Consider the following 18477-nt stretch of genomic DNA (forward strand, 5'->3'; position numbering starts at 1 on the left):
TTCTTAACCTGACGACAGAACTCCTTTAGTCTCGTCATTTCTTTCATCTCATCGGCACTACAGCAATGCAGTGAGGCACTATCCCCTATAAAGTAGTTTTTCCTGCTTTCCTCCCCTGCCTCAATATTATCAATAAACCACATTAAATGAAAAGCATATGTGTGTAGAGCTAGACACCTTACTCACACCATGGTTAACTTTCTATAACAATAGCTAAAAGGAGCATCAGAAAAAGCTGTAAGGTCATGCCTCCCACCCACCCTTGATATAACTGAACACTATGGACACCGGGCTTTCAAAAAACAACAACACAACTGCATCCAAAGGTGAAGTGTCCTAGTTTGCACTGTATCATCTGGACAACTAGAGTTCAGCTAAATAAGGTATTCAGTGGTGTTGTTGCTTATTTTTTTAAAAACAAACATTTTGATTGAAATGTGTATTACCTTGGGCTTTGAGACAGTGCATGCACACCCACACGGAGGTTGCCTGTTGTGCTTAGTTTTGTACTTTCCAACAGAATTTATGCTTGCAGCAGAGTAGCTAAATAAAGTAGGGATGGGGGGGGATCTATAGTCCTTCAGATATTTTTTGATTATGACTCCTGTATCATTCCAGATCTCTGACCATGTTGGTTGGGGGCTGATGGGGAATTGGGAGTCCAAGAACATGTGAGGGTAACAGATCTCCCTACCCCTGATGTAAAGGAAGCTGAAATTATTCACTACATATTAAACAGGCTCTCCAGAGTTTCTTGGATATAAAGACTGACTTTGGAATCAGCCCCAATTCCCAGGTTTCTGGTTAAGATGCCATCCTGGTTTGGATTGTATATACAACTAATATAAGACTGAAAAATATTGTGACAATTCAATATGCATTTTCCTTCTAGCCTAACTATTGTTTGAAAACCGAAGTAGAAAATGATATGGGGTGATACATTGTGTAGCTAAGATGGAATAAGTCTCTACTTGGGGTATTATTCTCCAGAAAGAATGCCTTTTGAAATGTATCCATTAGAAATTTTATGAACTGCTATCTCAAAAATAATAATAAAAATAAATAAATTCCAAGCTGTGTACAAGTCCTATCTAAATATAAAATTTGACTAAATTACATAAACCAATGTAAAACAGAAATAAAACCGTAATAAAAACAGATAAAATCACTAAGACATTGAAAACAAATCTAACCTGACAGCGAAGTTTTCAGCAGTGCAGTGATGGCACCTGCTGCAAAGCTAGCAGAGAGCAAATCTGAAGCGTCACCTTTTGTTGCTGGACCCTGACTCCAGCTTCTTTAGTGAACATTTTGAGATAACAGCGGCTGGCAGCTTGGTGCAAAGTACACAGGCCACTTGTGTAGTGTAGGTACAGCACAAGCTGCTACAAGACGTCCCTGCGTACTCTAGCTGAAGCTCACCACCGTCAACATGTTCTTTGAGGACCACTGGATCGACAGTAGGTACATCTCTCTTTTTGAATATTTGCAGAATGTAAGATATTGGTATGAGGAGGTATTTTGAACGAGCTTCTTACTTGCTTTCTCCTTGAAAAGGACAAAGTAGCATTCCACAGCAGACAACAGGAAGTGTTGATAAGTGTATAATAACTATCATTATTAAACTAATGCAGTCTACAACTAGGTCTCAACGGCACAATTGAAGAGACTGGTGGTGGTCTTCTCTGGTGGTGGGTTTTTACACAATAGTCAAGATTCTGGTCCTCATGCTGGTTAGGTTAGCATTTTCACAGCAAACTTCTAAGCATATGTTGTTAGGAGTAAGCTACACTGAGTAAGTATATTTAGTAAGAACATTTAGGATTGCAATTTTCATTTGGTCCCATTGCCAGCCTATTCTTTTGTCTGGTGAGCAGGGAGAAGCTTAAATTCCTCTGACCCAAGGGATTCTTTTTTAAGTTCAGTTTAGGGAACAGAATAGAATATTCCACCATGAGTATACAAAAGCATGGGACTACTCAGTAGCTCGTTTAAGACTAGTATCTGGGCAAGCTTGTCTTGATTCAGTTCCAGGTTGAAACAAGCTCTGCTGGTTTACAGTATATGTCCTTGATATGCTTCACATTTCCACCACCTAATACACCTTCAACTCCTAACATTTTGTTACGCGGTTAAGTGATCCCTGCTTTTTCCAAGTGATGGAAGACCAACATTACAAAATTACAGGATTGTTATCTTGGATGAGAGAACCCTGGGTACTTAGGCATTGAGAGAATGCTTATGGGGTCTTTGTTAAGGTTTGTTCTATTTACAAAGTACAGTATGTTGGAAGAAATAGGCCCATACAGGCATGACTAAGCCAAGCATGTATGTCCCTTTCCTTGCCCCTATTAACAGTTTAATAACACAAATTCTTTGGGGGTGGTGGTATTTTTGTTTCTTACTATGCTATGTATTTTTGTGTTTTTATATTGTAAACTGCCCTATGATCGTCAGATGAAGGGCAGCATAGAAATTTAAAAAACAACGTAACAAATAAATTTGAGAGGTGTAACTTTCTCCCAGAATGGGACAATGGGGAAACACTTCCTTGACTGACTTCTGCTTGTTAGGCAGCTACCTTGTCAAGAAAAAAACCAAGAGAAAACACAAGTAAGAATAAGCAGCAGAGGACTTTTACTCTTATTCATGAAAAACCAACTCAAACGATACCATAGGGTAACAGCCGTATTGGAACAATTAGAATTAAACACAGGTGGCTCTCCAAACAGCATCAATACAAATGTTCTGAAAGGAACAGCCCTTCTTTTCAAGTTCTATTTTTGTGAAGTTGATAGTTCCTGGCAAGCTGCAGTTCTTCCAAAGAGGAGGGACTTTCCCACAGCCAGAGTACGGCCATCCTGAAAGCCAATTAGCTTGTCCAGAGGAAAATATACCCAACTGCGGTTGCCCACTAATTCGGAGAGTCCAGGAAGCGGAAGCAGTCGCTTGCGATCTTCCACACTGTGCTGTTGTTTGTGGTCTGTGCTGTTAGCAAGAAGCTCTGGTTGAAGTACTGCTGCTCGTTCCCATCAAACTTGACGAACCCGTATGTCACGATCAGGATCGTGTTGTGGTTCTCTGTGGCTTGCTCGTGAACAGGCTGGCAATCAAAGGTGGTAATTTGAAAGTCGCTTGAAGGCAGCTTTTCGAAGAACTCTGCAAGGGCTGCTTGCCCAGAGACTGCATTCCCATTCCAAACGAGGGTCGCTTTCTCCTGGTAGAGTTTGGTCAGCGCCCGCCTCCTTTTATCCATGGTTTCATAGTAAATATTTGCGAATTCTTCCGCAGCTCGGCAAGCTTGATCCACATAGGTTTTAAAGTTCATCGAGGTGGCCATGTGGGCGGCGTCTCTCGGCGGCTGAGGCGGGAAAATAAGAGGCGGAACCTCCCTTCTCTTGCCCGCAAGGGTCCGGAATAAACCCGATTCCCTCAGTCCTGCTCGAGATTTGCTCCCGCGCTGCCCACGCGTAGCTCTCCCCTCCGCTGCGGCGGCGCTTCCGCTTCCCTCCCTCTCAAATATCCGCGTTCCCTGAAAGCCATTGGTCAGGATCACGTTCTCTCGGTTCCCAATCCGGCGCAGCCATTGGCTTGAGAATCAAGGACGCCTCGCGGTCAGCTGCCCGCCCCCGCGCCCCTCCATCTCCGCCCTACTGCTGGCAGCCACGTCGAGCCCTCGGCTGCCGGCGAGGCGACGAGGGCGCCTGCGCGCTGCTGTGGTGCTGAGCTGTCCCGGTGACATGCTGGCAGGAAGTGGCGCCTTTGCAGGAAGTCGGAGCTCCAGGGATGCCCAGGGAGGCGCAGTCTACCCTAGTAGTGTGATAGCCCTTCTCGGGGTCCGCGCCCCTTGCCTCTCCCCTTGGCCGTGCTGGGTCGCCTGCCGGCCTCGGCTCTCAAGCTTCTCCACGGCCCCTGCAGCAACACAGGGACAGGATGCTGAAGAAATTCGATAAGAAGGACGAGGAGTCCGGTGAGTTGATGGGGAAGTGTGTTACTACTACCCTCTTAGATCTGTCGGTGTCCATACTGAGTTCAAAAGGATGGGATGCGAAAGTTGCAATATTTATCTCATTAAAGAACAGCCAACAGCACCCTAATGAATTGATGAGAAGTCTTCGCTGTATCTCGTTGCCTATAGCAATTCATTTGTTGTCCCAGTTGGGGAGCAATGAAACTACTAGCACGTTTGCAAAGCTAAGCAGGGTCCAGTATGGTTCCGAATTGGATGGGGAGCCGCCTCTTGAGATTTCTGCATTGCAGACAGTTGGGCTAGATGATCCTAGAGGTCCCTTACAATTCTATGATTTACATGTGAAATTCTTATTATATAGGAATTATTTTAGGCATACTGTATATGTTTTGATTGTTGCATTGCTTCAAGGTGCTTCATGGGAAGCGATTCATCAGATAAATAAAGGTGATCTTAAGGGAAGTGCATCTATATCTCTTGCACATCTTATTTTAATAAGGCTTGAAACTGTTATCGTGGTCTTTCTGCGCAAGGTTTCTTTTGTTCTACCATAATATACTTTTATTGTACGTTGGTTCAGCAGTTGTATACTTTCCCACCCCATAGCTGTTCCATTTCTGTTGGAACATTTATCTACTGTTTTTGCTTCATCTCTCCTAATCTCTTGGGCCTCGCTTGGCAACTTATAAAGCCCTAGGCAAGCACTCTTGGACTGTTTTAGTTGTACAGTTCCAAATGTGACATTAGGCAGTCTATAAATAAATAGTGCTTACATTTGACTGGTGAGTTTTTTGCAGGCAGTCTATAAATAAATAGTGCTTACATTTGACTGGTGAGTTTTTTGCAGGTTTGGAGAAAAAGCAAAATGACACCTTCTCCTTTCCTCTCTCTCTGTGTGTATAAGGCAAGTGCCTATCAGTGGTTTCTCCCTCCATCTTTATTTCAGATATGGTACAGCTTTGTTGATAGATGTCTGCAAGCCACCCTTCTTTGGAAACAATAGGGATGCTCATTTTAGGGCAGTACCTTGTGTGGATGAGGGAACAGATAATGAATTTGGTTGACAAGATATGTTGGATAATTAAGTCACCTACAACTGAGTTTCTTTTGTGTGTAAGCTGTGAGTACAAAAGAAACTGCCTTATACCAAGCCTGACCATTGGTCAGTCTAGCTCAGTATTGCTGACTCTGGTGGGCAGCAACTCTTCAGAGTTTCCAGACAGAAGACATTTTCAGCTCTGATGGGAGATGCTGGGAATTTGAACCTGTTTTATTCTACATGCAATGCATATGCTTTACCGCTCAGCTATGAACTGTAGATGAGACAGGGCTGCATAAATTTTATTTGCTTTGTTTTGTTTTTGGTTTTACACTATTGTTTTTTCTTCCTTTTTTAGCAAAGGGCTGGGAAGTGACATTTGAATTCATAGAATATCAGAAATAGGGTTAATGGGTGTACCTATCTTGAGGTTAATAGCAACTGGGGGAGGAGAGAATTGAACCTGAGACCTTGTTCATGCAAAGCATGTGCTCTGTCGCTGAGTTATGAGATCTTCTCCCATCACAAGTTTTTCTGTAGGTAAGACTCTTACAGAGCTGGTAAATTTCCAAGCTGTGGTTGCTCAAGTAGCTAAATATATCTAAACTTTTTGAAATACTTCCTTCGCTTTCACAGGGTTGGTTACAATGGTGTTAATTGCATATAGCTTGTCAGCCTCAATATATGGGATGACTTGTAGAGGTCTTAGCCTATCACATATGAGGAATTCCCAGATCTACATTAAAAGTTCTTTTTGAGGATTCCAAGGTGATAAATATTCACCCCAGCAAAGTTGATGGTGGCTGAAATTCAGGCTTTCCACATAGTGGAAATAGTGACACATAGTGACAAATCCTTGGTCGAGATCACATTTGATGTTCCTTTGTTGCAGGTGGGGGTTCCAATCCATTCCAACACTTAGAGAAAAGTGCTGTGCTGCAAGAAGTAAGTTCTTTAACAGTGCCGGTCTTTTTCTCAAGGAAACACATTTTGGCATATCTCTGAGATCTCATTCATTCACATCTTTCTTCCCAGGCTCGAGTATTCAATGAGACACCTATAAACCCTCGGAAATGTGCTCACATCCTCACCAAGATTTTGTATCTCATAAACCAGGTAATGGGGAGACTTATTTTTTTCATTTACAGTGGTTTCTTGTTAAACCAGAACTTGTCTGCCTGTTAATGCTCATGAGTAGAGCTTGTGTTGTGCTGCTTGGAAGAACGGCTGTTTCAATAGCAGTGGGTTGTGAATTGTCTTGGTAGTGTTTCTTTTCCCGCCTCCAGACTGATGAAGCAGGGACTGTCATCAAGCAGCAACCAAGTAGCCTGTGCCAGTTCTCAAAGTGACTCTCTTTTGAAGAGGTAGTTGGTTCTTTCCACCTGGGAAGGTAGCCTCCTTCCAGCAATTCCTGTAGCCAAGCTGGTGCCAAAGGTATTGCTGCTTTCCTTTGGACCACATCAGTTTGACTTCACGCCCAGAGGCACACTCCATTGTCTCTTGAGACAATGGAGACAGACAGATGCCAGCAAGAAGCTCTTGTGGCAGGGGTCATTTCCCACAAATATGATGTTAACAAAGTTGCTTCTTTCTGACCTCCCAGCTGAGGCAAACTGTTGACATGAACTTCCATCTCTTGCTTAAAGCGATTGCTAATGTAAATGTAATTTCTGCGGCAATGCTCACTGCAGTTTATTCCATTACTGATTCTAGTTGCTAATAAATGTTGATGGGTTTCTTCCCTGCGTTCCAGGGGGAGCACCTTGGTGTGATGGAAGCCACAGAATCCTTCTTTGCAATGACCAAGCTGTTCCAGTCCAATGATGTAAGCATGCCAAGTCTGCCTCTATATGTTCACATAGGGGAGGGGAAGAGTATGGGAGGCCTATCCTTTAGTGCAGGGCTATCCAAACTCCAAGAGACTGCAATCTACTCCCACTATAAAACAACTGGCAGTGAGCTACCCATTGGATTGTCCAAAGTTGTTGAGCTTTTTTTTAGGGAGCCAGAGTTGTTGAGTTGAGGGTCCTAGGATTGACCACGGATATCCCACGATCGACCAGTAGATTGAAATCAACCTGTTGGACAGGCCTGCTTTAGTGTGCAGTCCTGGGCAAGAATTCCTTTTGCCAAAGAGCCACTTTGGCAAAATGGTGGGGTGGCAGGTCCACTCCCAAAATGGCCTAAAGCCATTGTTACATTTGTTTCTCATAGAATCATAGATTTGCAGAGTTGGACCCAAGGGTCATCTACTGCAGCCTCTTGCAATGCAGGAATCTCAACTGAAGCATCCATGACAGGTGGCCATCCAACCTCTGCTCATATGCAGCCTCCTTTCCTCTCATGACAAAACAGTTTATTTTTTGACATATGCTATTGGTCAAGTGCAGTCATGGGAACATAGGAAGTTGTCTTATACCAAATTCGACCATTAGTCCATCTAGCTCAGTATAGCCTACACTGATTGGCAGTGGTTGTCCAGGATTTCAGACAACAAATCTATTCCAGCCCGACCTGGGGATGCTGAGGATTGAACCTGGACTTTCTGCATGCAAAGCAGATGCTCTGTCACTGAGCTATGACTCGTACCAAAATATGTTCTGGGTGAGCCAATGGCAAAATGTTTGGCGACTCCTGTTCCCCCCCAGAAATGATAGCAATATCGATTGATTGATTGATTGATTGATTGATTCATTCATTCATTCATTGGTATCCCACTCTTCCTCCCAAAGGATCCCAGGGCAGTGACATTATACCCTGTCCATTTTTTATGCATCATAACACTTATCTCCCTTGTTTTTCTGCCAGCCAACTCTCCGCAGAATGTGCTACCTGACCATCAAAGAGATGTCCAGCCTCTCAGAGGATGTCATCATTGTGACTAGCAGGTGATTCCTTCTTGAGCTGTTCTCCATGCAACCGTTTCCCCTATTTTTATTTAAGTTGTGTGTGTGTGTGTGTGTGTGTGTGTGTATCTCCTTGAGACCCTTTTAGCCCAGTAGGGTTGGCAGCAGTGCCTATAGGAAACAATGAAGTTGGTGGGTGTTTGAGAGGCAGAAATGATCTTCTTGAAAAAGGGTGTTGAAAGACAGATGCTGAAGTCCTCTCAGTGCAGTTGGACAACTCCAACCTGGAGCAATCCAAGCATGTTCACTGCAGCTGGGAAATCAAGACAAAACAACAAGATAATAGTGCCTTCTTTCTTTCCCCCTCTAAAAAAAACCCTATTGCTTTTTTATCCTGTGGGTACTTTCGTGAGAATCTTTCTAGCATACATGGAGATAAGGAATGTTTTGACTCAGTGGAAACTGTTAACAGCAATGCTTGTCAATGTTTGCAGGCAAATTTGAGCAGTAGTTTGCACCTTCCTTTTGAGTGTGTGAGAGCACACACATTTTGACAGACAACAAACCACATTGTTAAGGTGTAGCAACTCGTATTTTAGCTTTTGTGCTGTATCTTGTGATTTACGTATTAGCTGTTTTCCTGCCCCCAATGAGGGCGGCACATGTTGTGAAATCATCAGTTTCATAAAGTAACAGGCTACCATAACTTCTTTATTAGGAGCACACTCAGGGATTTGCAGGGGTACACATTATCATAATTATTGTGGCCCTTTGGGCCACTCCCACAAAGGCATTTCCATCTTGTTGGGAACGTGCTTCTGTTTCTTCCAGCCTGCAGCTCTTGTTGTGGAGGAGGTGGTGGTGAGGTTAACAAAATTAATCCTCCTGGCAAACTGGGAATATCCCCTCACTCACCCAAGTTTAGGATATTCCAGCATTCTTCAGCAGAGTTTCTTTTTCTTTGAGAAAAATAAGTGGCTCACGTAAATGTAAACAAGCTTTAATAATAAACTGAGAGAAAACTGTAGCAAAATAACATGATGAGCAAGACTAAAACAACATTGTGAGTCGAGTCTGAGGTAAGAAAACAAGAAGAGGCAGTTGGTCCCTCTTAACGGACATTATTAACTGAACATAACGGATCACACTGAAGAGAGGGGCTGATTCCGGATCAGAACACACAATCCCTGCCCACCAGATACCAAACATTCAACTGATCAAATTAGGTCCCAGTGTTTTTCTTACAGCTCTCGCCACTGTTGTCTACTGTTTATGAAAGCAGTCCTAAAAGCTTTTCCTTATTTTAATCCAGTTTAACCAAGGATATGACGGGGAAAGATGACAACTACAGAGGCCCTGCTGTACGAGCCCTCTGCCAGATTACCGATGTAAGTGCCGCAGTGTAATTCTTTGATGGCGGATCTTTTTCTCCCGGCTACCCCTGCTGTCTTTCCCCATCCTTCCAATAGCTGTCTCTCTTGAGTCCCCCTCTTCTCCCTTGCTTCCTGACTTGCTTCTTTGTTGTTCATTTTGCCCCTTCGCTGAAGTCCTCCTGCCAAATGGCCTCTTGTTTCTGCTCTCACAAGCACCTCTCGCTTTGCCATCCCCGCAGACGACCATGCTGCAGGCCATCGAGCGCTACATGAAGCAGGCGATTGTGGACAAGGTGCCCAGTGTCTCCAGCTCTGCCCTTGTGTCGTCTTTGGTACGTAGGTTTTTGACACACAGCCTGTGCCCAGAGCGAGAAGGCCTGTGTTCGGATAGGAGGAGTGTTACATTGTTTGACCATCTGTAATAATAAGGGTATACGCTCCTTTTTGTGAAAAGCTAGGATCGGAGAATGTACTTCTTTCCAGGAACTCAGAGTGTCTCTGTTCTTGGTCCCTTGGTGGGCCATTGCTGCATTTTGGGGGAAAAGCAGTGACGTTCTGAAATTTATACCTTTTGCCAAATTGCTTTTCAGAAGCATTGCCTTCCTGATATCTGAGACTGTTTCAAGCAACAGATGGAAAGTGGGTGGTGGTGATAGGCTAACATTAACATGTGCAGCTCATAGAGCCCAAAACCTGTGCCAGATCTTTCTGGGGTCTTCCCTTGTCTCTGCTGGAAGGACCCTTATTTGGATTGCAAAGGCCACTTCGTTATGTGCCTCCTTGTTGTTATTTTTCTTGACAGCATCTTCTGAAAACAAGCTTTGATGTGGTAAAACGCTGGGTGAATGAGGCTCAGGAGGCAGCTTCGAGTGATAATATCATGGTCCAGGTAAGAATATTAAAGCCACTTTCAGTCATTTTTTAAAAATGACATTGAGTTTTAGGTGTGGGCTTCTGGGTTGATTTGTGGCAGGGAAAGGGAACCCTTCGTCCGCTGGCTAAACTTGACCCACCAGGGGTTCATATGTGCCCTGCAAGTCCTTGCCCCCCAAAGCACACCAACCTGCCTTATACATGATGTCCTATGTGATGTTAGGTGGGGGAGCAGGTAGAGATATGGCTGCCAGTTCATAAGCAAGAACCTCAAAGTGCAGACTCTTCTGCCCATTGGCTGGTGGGTGGCACAAAGGTGAAGCTTTGTGCACTTTAAGGCACCACGTAGGGTTCTTTTTAAAATAGGCGACCCTTCCAGCTCTACAATTCTATGATTCTAAGCACAGTGTGGTGCTTTGAAGTCTCAGCTTTGGGACTTCAAAGTGCCCAATCCCTTGACATCACAGTGATGTCTGGTGATTGACAGGTGGGCTACCACACCCACCTGTCACATTTGGCCCTGATAGCTAGGATCTGATGGGGTTCTAGCCTGTGAAGCCAAAAAAACGTGGAAATAACCTTGACCCTGATACGACCCATTTTTTCCTCTCCTTAATGTCTTCCAGTATCATGCCCTTGGCTTGTTATATCACGTGCGCAAAAATGACCGCTTGGCTGTCAACAAAATGCTGAACAAGTTCATGCGCCATGGCTTAAAATCGCCTTTTGCCTATTGCATGATGATCCGAGTGGCCAGCAAACTGCTGGAAGAAGAAGCTGGAAGGTAAGTCCTACTGCTTGCTATTGTTTTTACATCCCAGGAAAAAACATTCTGCGTAGTGCTACACCAAATGTTCTTCAAATTTGATTTTGGGCTTTTTTTAAGTATTGGAAAGTTTCCCCAAAGCACCTGCAAGTCTTACCTTTCTTACGTTAGAGAGCCAGTGTGGTGTAGTGGTTAAGAGCGGTGGACTCATAATCTGGTGAACTGGGTTCACTTCCCCGCTCCTCCACATGCAGCTGCTGGGTGACCTTGGGCTAGTCACACTTCTCTGAAGTCTCTTATCCCCACTCACCTCACAGAGTGTTTGTTGTGGGGGAGGAAGGGAAAGGAGAATGTTAGCCGCTTTGAGACTCCTTTGGGTAGTGATAAAGCGGGATATCAAATCCAAACTCTTCTTCATAAAATGGGGGGGGGGGGGAGGTCTCCTGCTTCTAAGAAAGTAGGAAGTCCATTATAGGAACATAGGAAGTTGCTTTGTACTGAGTCAGACTATTGGTCCATCTGGCCCAGTACTGCCTGCACTGATTGGCAGCAGCTCTCCAGGATTTCAGGCGGGAGTCTTTCCCAACCCTACCTGGAGATGCCTGGGATTGAACCTGTGACCTTCTGCTTGCAGGTTGGATGCTCTACCGTTGAGCTGTGTCCTTTCCCCAATCAGTTTTGGCTGCATTAGAACAGCACTAAGAGCAAGCAAAGCTATTTGGGCTGGGAGGCATGGCCTTTGATGATACTGCCTTGCCACCAGATCTGATTCCTCCCACCCTCTAAAACTCATATGCCGCTCAATGGTGGCAAATCGCCCCCCTTCAAGTGGATAATACACCTCCAAGCAGTTGGGTCATTTCCGAAAGTTCAGTTTGCTTTCCCAGTGGACAGCCATGCAAGTTTTTAAGTCAAGCAGTTGGCCTATGTGTGGGAACCTGACTCCTCCTCCTCTTCTTCTTCCTCCTCTTTTGGTGTCCTAGCCGTGACAGCCCCCTGTTTGATTTCATTGAGAGCTGCTTACGGAACAAGCACGAGATGGTGGTCTATGAAGCTGCATCTGCCATTGTTAACCTGCCCAGCTGCTCGGCTAAAGAACTGGCACCGGCTGTGTCTGGTAAGTCTTTTAATTGTTGAAGGAAAGGGAGGCTTGCTGGACGCAGGCCAGTTTGGCTTGCTGGTCGTAAAACTGAAGTCTCGCTGTCAATAAAAAGCACTCCCTTGCTGGGTTCAGTGCAGGATGCTCCAGCATCTTGAGGGTTGCTGTGTGTTGCCAAGCAGGCCTGTGAGTGCTGTAGGATAGCATCAGCAAAGTGACATGCAGGCAGGCTCATTGATTGAGATGGTGCATTTGGGCCCTGGGAAGATTGGATATGTGATGTAAGAAAGCCTTTGCCTAATGTTAGGCACCAGGCCAAAATGTTCCTCTTTAACCAGGCCTTTGCTTGATTTGACTGACATTCTATGCCCTTTTAAAATGTATTAGGGGGTGTTATTGGGTGGTTGTTGTTTGTATTTTGATTATGTACTTTGTGGTTTTAAAGTTTGATTTTTTCCCCTGTGAAGTGCCCTGAGACATTCGGGTATAGGGTGGTGGAATAATAGTAGTAGTAATAATAATAATGGTGATAATAATAATAAATTAATAATATAATATTTGCTAAGAAAACTGTACTCTAAAAGAAATCAAAATCCACTGTGAATATTAAGAGAGGCATAAATGAGTGGATGAGGGACGCGGGTGGCGCTGTGGGTAAAACCTCGGTGCCTAGGACTTGCCGATCGCATGGTCGGCGGTTCGAATCCCCGCGGCGGGGTGTGCTCCCGTCGTTCGGTCCCAGCGCCTGCCAACCTAGCAGTTCGAAAGCACCCCCGGGTGCAAGTAGATAAATAGGGACCGCTTACCAGCGGGAAGGTAAACGGCATTTCCGTATGCTGCGCTGGCTCGCCAGATGCAGCTTTGTCACGCTGGCCACGTGACCCGGAAGTGTCTCCGGACAGCGCTGGCCCCTGGCCTCTTAAGTGAGATGGGCGCACAACCCCAGAGTCTGTCAAGACTGGCCCGTACGGGCAGGGGTACCTTTACCTTTACCTTTAAATGAGTGGATGAACAACGACTTGATGCAGGAACAAAAACCTGGTCATGTCTTGTCATCTCCAACAGACAGCGTCAACCAGGGGTAGCTAACATTGTGCCCCCCAGATTTTGTCGGACCTCAACTACCATCATCACCAGGTAGGCTGGTCAATGGTCAGGAATGATGGGAATTGTAGTCTAGGAACATCTTGAGGGCACCACATTGGCTATCCCAGCTTAGATTTGGTGACTGGTGGACAAAGCAATGTGCATTTGCCTCCTCTGGGAATGAGAGAAATATGTCTCTTCTGCAAACTTCTTGTGTTCCAGTTTCACCCCTTATGCAGGCTGTGAACTGAATCATTGCAGTATGGCTGGTGTGACTATCTTGCCAATAATACTCTATCATCATTATTATTCATTTTACAGTGTTACAATTGTTCTGCAGTTCACCCAAGGCAGCACTTCGCTATGCAGCAGTTCGAACCCTCAACAAGGTAAGAAGGCTCAAAGAACTCTGTGACCAGTTGGGTTTGCCTGCTTGGGTAGGGCTAAATTCTTAGTCCTTGGGTAGGTGAAATAATAAAAAAGAAGTGCCATTGATCCTATGAGACCAGCTGATAGGAACAGATTTCACCGGTTCTTTGAACCACCTCTCTGGTTATGTGTCCATTTCTTGGTTTTCTGAACTGTGGTTTAAGAAACTGGGAACAAGTTTTGAGGCCCACATACTTCTTCCCCTGCACACTGTCTTAATTTTAAGTTGCAGCTCCTTTTTGTATCCCAGACAAGAAAATCTGGGTCAGTGTTCCACTAGGCAGGATCAACTGTGAAGATTTGTGTTGCTAAACTGGTATTAAACTACAGCATTTTGTATGCAAGGTGGAACTGTTGCTCAAAGATAACAAGGCAAGAGCTGAAGTTAGAGCACAACAAAAACAGTTTAATAAATGGCAGTTTATTTGTGTGAGAAACTTTATGATTCTTGCCCATTGTGCTGTGTTGTGAACTCTCCCAGGGGCTCTTGTATTGAAGATACTCTATATTCATGCTTACAAGTTCAGCCAGCTTGCAGGGAGCAAATTCTTCTTTCTGTTCCTCGCCACTAGGTTGCTATGAAGCACCCGTCTGCTGTGACTGCCTGCAATCTTGATCTGGAGAATCTGGTCACAGACTCCAACCGCAGCATTGCTACCCTGGCCATCACCACCCTGCTGAAAACCGGCAGCGAAAGTAGCATTGACCGGCTCATGAAGCAGATCTCCTCTTTTATGTCTGAAATCTCCGACGAGTTCAAGGTATGGAAAGACTCGTGCTTGGGGCTTTTATTGAGCTTTTCTGTTTGTGGGATGTGGGCTGGTGTGAGACGCAACTCCGGTCATTCAGTGTGCTTGTTGCATTCCGTGTTCTTTCCAGGTTGTTGTGGTACAGGCCATCAGCGCCCTCTGTCAGAAGTATCCACGCAAGCATGCCGTCCTCATGAACTTCCTCTTCACAATGCTGCGTGAGGAGGTAAGTGTCGCCATTTGCATTGCTCTCCTCATTACTGACTCGGGGCAATCTTTCTCCTGAAACCTGTGCTACCCAAAATGGAAGCCTGCGTGACAGAAATGTGACTAGCTTCACCTTACAGCTTCGACTGCAGGAATCTGATACGATGTAGAAGTCTTTTAACCCAGTATGTTTCTGAGCACAATTCATAGTGTTTGTGCTGACTTTTAAAACCCTAAACGGCCTCAGCCCAGTATACCTGAAGGAGCATCTCTACCCTTATCATTCTGCCCAGACACTGTGGTCCAGCACCGAGGGCCTTCTGGTGGTTCCCTCACTGCAAGAAGTGAGGTTACAGGGAACCAGGCAGAGGGCCTTTTCGGTAGTGGCGCCCGCCTTGTGAAACGCCCTCCCTTCAGATGTCAAGGAAATAAACAACTATCTGACTTTTAGAAGACATCTGAAGACAGCCCTGTTTTAGGAAAGTTTTTAATGTTTGATCTTTTATCGCTTTACGATTATGATGATGATTATGATGATTATTAATATTCTGTTGGGAGCTGCCCAGAGTGGCTGGGAAAACCCAGTCAGATGGGCAGGGTATAAATATATTATTATTAATTTATTAATTTATTCTTTCCCCACTTGAGTAATGTCAGTCAGATGCTACCACTGCTCACAGGGTACATGCCTACTACAGGCATGATACATACTTGCCAATACAGTATTAGCTAAAACCCACTCACCATTTCCTGCAGATAAGCATTGCTTACTGATTAAGCTGTACTTATTTGGTGAACGTCCTTAGAAGCCTCTGCATGACTGGGAACCTTGATAAGGCAAGCAGTCACAAGGAGACTTTTACATGAATTTAGTCAAGCATGCTTAGAAAACCACATTGGACCTTCTCACTCAACATGGATCAGGTGCACACAAGTGCGCATGAGGACAGTGGGGGCTGTTTAATGTGTAAATAAGGCTACAGTTTGGGTTGAGGGATTTTCTAAGGTGCTGCTTGGTGTTAGAATTATTTTTTTAAACTGTCAGCCTGTCTCCATATTTTAGATTAGGAAAAGGGAGATGTTTTGGGTCCATGGGCCAGGTCCTTATCAGAACTGGCCTTGTGGACCAAATTTGACAGGTGGGTGCTAGTTTTGCCAGCCCTGGGTGCTAGTTGCCGCCTGTCTTGCCACCTCCTTTAGAATGGGCACCAGCTCCCAGCCAGTTGTTGGCCATTTCAGCACACTCCCCCCCCCCCACCTAAAAATCTGCAGCCTGAGTTACATCAGCTCTTTCCTTTGCTAATGCCACAGTGCTTGCAAAGAAATGAGTTACCCCTTTAACCATTTTTGCAGGCAGATCACCAACAGAAGTCAATTATTTTTCCAGATACTTTTTTTTCTTCAAAAAAGCAATCTGATGCAATGTCTGTTTTTCTAAATATATTAACCAGCTGCCAATATTTTCAGTTGTATTGCTTTCTAGTAAGATCTGGATAAAACTACGACTGTTTAGGCTGATTTTTCTTTCCCTCTGAAAATGGAATGTTCTGTTCTGATAGCTTTTTGTGTGGGTGGAGAGTATCGTCCTGAGTATTCTGGTTTCAGATGTTCCTTCCATTCCGTTTATTCCTAATGGCTCCAGGGCAAACAATCTGAGACGGCTGCAGCATCAAATATGGACTGAACTTTAGATGAGGCAGCACATTTTTAAATCCTATAGGGCAAACAATGGTCTCTTTCCCTGCAAGCATAGCCTATTCTACTTGTAATAAGCAGCTGTTGGTTGTATCTGGGAAGATGAAATGCTCTTGTTTTCCTAGTATGTCATTTTATGAAAGAACCCAATATTCTGTTTATTTGGGGGCTTCATGGACATGAAAATATTATTGCTTGATGGTCTGTTCCACCTCTGTCCATCCATTCTGTTTGATATGTGCCTTAATTTCGTTCTTGAAAATCTTCCTGCCAACACTGTGATTTATAGCCAGTCCCTGGGGACTCTTCAGCAGAAGATTTCGGCTGGAACAGAAGAAATGCAGAGCTTCAAAACCCAGTTCTCTGCATGCTGGAGGCTGTACTCAGGGTGCCTCCAGGCTGTCGGTGTTTTGTGGAAGGGATTCAGGCGCTTGCCGGATCATTAGCTTTATGCAATTAAAGTGGATTAAAGTGTTCTGTCTCCCTGGCTCAACAAATCCACTTTTTAAAAAGGGACACTCTTCGATTTGGAAAGTGGCAGGGAAGTGCACTGAAGTGCAAGTTGAACAAATGATTAATGGGAAGATGTCTAACTACCCAGCAAGCAAATTGGGATGAGTGCAGGATGAATGCTCATTGTCTCTACAACAACCCAACTGGCACGAATGCTCAGCACAGATTGGACTTTATCTAATCTCTGTATAAGCTTTGTGCAGACAAATTGGGAAGAATGCTGAATAAACAGGTTGCCTTGAACAGCCCTAAGGCTTTTCCTTTTGCACCTGTGCCTTCCAGTAAAGTCTGTCTCTGCACTTTTTTCAGGCTTTTATTCTCAGCCATATGCATGAGAAACTCTTTTTGGTATCCCGTCTTCTTTTTCCAGCAGAAGGCAGCAAGCAAAAGAATTATAAAAATGCAAATTGGTTGGAGCAGGACAATGGAACAGGCAGGGGAGGTGGCAGGGTGTCCCTTTATAAAAGGAAAGCATAAAATCCTAAAGATTCCAGACTCTTCGCTAAACAGTGCATATGAGTAAGCGCCCTGACACCCTCTTGCCTTGAAATGCAGGTGAAAAATCATTATTACCCAGTAGCTTTTCTTTTCTTTTTAAGAAAGGTACTGTAAAAATAGAGCCACTGTCCTCCACTGAGCTTTCACCCTGACTCATTCATGTTCCTGTCCAGGGTGGCTTTGAGTACAAGCGAGCCATTGTTGAATGTATCATCGGCATCATTGAGGAGAACTCAGAGAGCAAGGAAACCGGACTCTCCCACCTGTGCGAGTTCATTGAAGACTGCGAGTTCACCGTCCTGGCCACCCGCATTCTCCACCTGCTGGGCCAGGAAGGGCCTAAGACCAACAACCCTTCAAAGTACATTCGTTTCATTTACAACAGAGTCGTCTTGGAACACGAGGAAGTCCGGGCAGGTACATGCACACATACAAGGAGCTTATTGAGTCAGGTTGTCGGTCGGTCTAGCTCAGGATTGTCTGGGCTGCCTGGCTCCCCAGGATTCAGGCAGGCAGGAGTCTTTCCTGTCCAGAGGTGCCAGGATTGGAACCTGGGACCTACTGCCTGCAAAGCATGACAGCCTCTCCTCCTCTTTATGCTGTTGGGGGTAATTGAGCTTTCCTGGCTTAAAATCAAATCAAGGCAAATGGTCACTTGGGACCAGGGTTTAAATTTTAAAATGGGAACATTGCTTGATTTCTTCTGAACATTTTTATCCTTATGAAGCAGGGATGGGGAACCTGTAAGTCTCCAGGTGCTGTTCGACTCCCAACTCCCATCAGCCCCAGCTGGAAGGGACAATGGACAGGGATGGTGGAAATTGTAGTTCAGCAGCATCTGGAGGGCCACAGATTCTCCATTCCTGACGTAAAGAATGTACTGATAAAGAGCGATGATACCTTACATGTTATAAGAGGATATTAGCTGCAAGGGATAGTTCAGATACTTCTGTTATATGAGGTTCTAATGATAACATAAAAGCTATTTGTTCCTGGTTCAGTCCTGTGAATATATTCCTATTCCATGGTTGGCTAAACCTTTAAGGCAGTGGTTTTCAGCTAGTAGGCCATGGCACTCTGGGGTGCCATGAATGATGGTGAGGGGTGCTGCAGGCAATACTGGCCTCTGTCCCTCTTTCCTTCCCTCCCTCCTCTGATGCCCTCTCGCGTCTCTGCCTCCCAAAGGCTTGCACAACTGTTTATTGCAGCAGCCCTGGCTACAAGCTCCCCAGCTGAATGATGCCTCTGGGGCTGGCCAGGGGGTGCTTCCCAGGGCCCTGTGGGAAAGTATGAGGACGCACCTCTCTTTGGGGCAGGGGAAGCAGCTCACAGAC

The 18477-nt window shown here is 44.9% G+C and overlaps 1 protein-coding gene and 1 pseudogene across 3 annotated transcripts in view; one reads left to right on the top strand and one right to left on the bottom strand.

The window, feature by feature from the left end:
• Positions 1-1371: 1371 nt before the first annotated feature.
• The window catches only part of COPG1 (coat protein complex I subunit gamma 1), a 30307-nt gene continuing 13201 nt past the window's right edge, over positions 1372-18477 (top strand). Inside the window, exons 1-14 of one of the 3 annotated variants that reach the window (XM_077924951.1) lie at positions 1372-1460; positions 5902-5954; positions 6045-6125; positions 6763-6834; positions 7818-7897; positions 9168-9243; positions 9468-9560; positions 10031-10117; positions 10728-10885; positions 11851-11984; positions 13374-13441; positions 14054-14242; positions 14361-14456; positions 17317-17560. In XM_077924951.1, the coding sequence (XP_077781077.1) occupies positions 1433-1460; positions 5902-5954; positions 6045-6125; positions 6763-6834; positions 7818-7897; positions 9168-9243; positions 9468-9560; positions 10031-10117; positions 10728-10885; positions 11851-11984; positions 13374-13441; positions 14054-14242; positions 14361-14456; positions 17317-17560 (1459 nt within the window). In that variant the 5' untranslated portion in view covers positions 1372-1432. Of the gene's footprint in view, positions 1465-3766; positions 3971-5901; positions 5955-6044; positions 6126-6762; positions 6835-7817; positions 7898-9167; positions 9244-9467; positions 9561-10030; positions 10118-10727; positions 10886-11850; positions 11985-13373; positions 13442-14053; positions 14243-14360; positions 14457-17316; positions 17561-18477 lie in introns of those variants that run through there. The other 2 variants (XM_077924952.1, XM_028719160.2) reach the window with 2 other exon arrangements.
• On the bottom strand, positions 2615-3479 carry LOC114591720 (NTF2-related export protein 2 pseudogene; annotated as a pseudogene).

Source organism: Podarcis muralis, chromosome 2 (assembly GCF_964188315.1).
Source record: "Podarcis muralis chromosome 2, rPodMur119.hap1.1, whole genome shotgun sequence".
Classification (NCBI taxonomy): Eukaryota; Metazoa; Chordata; class Lepidosauria; order Squamata; family Lacertidae; genus Podarcis; species Podarcis muralis.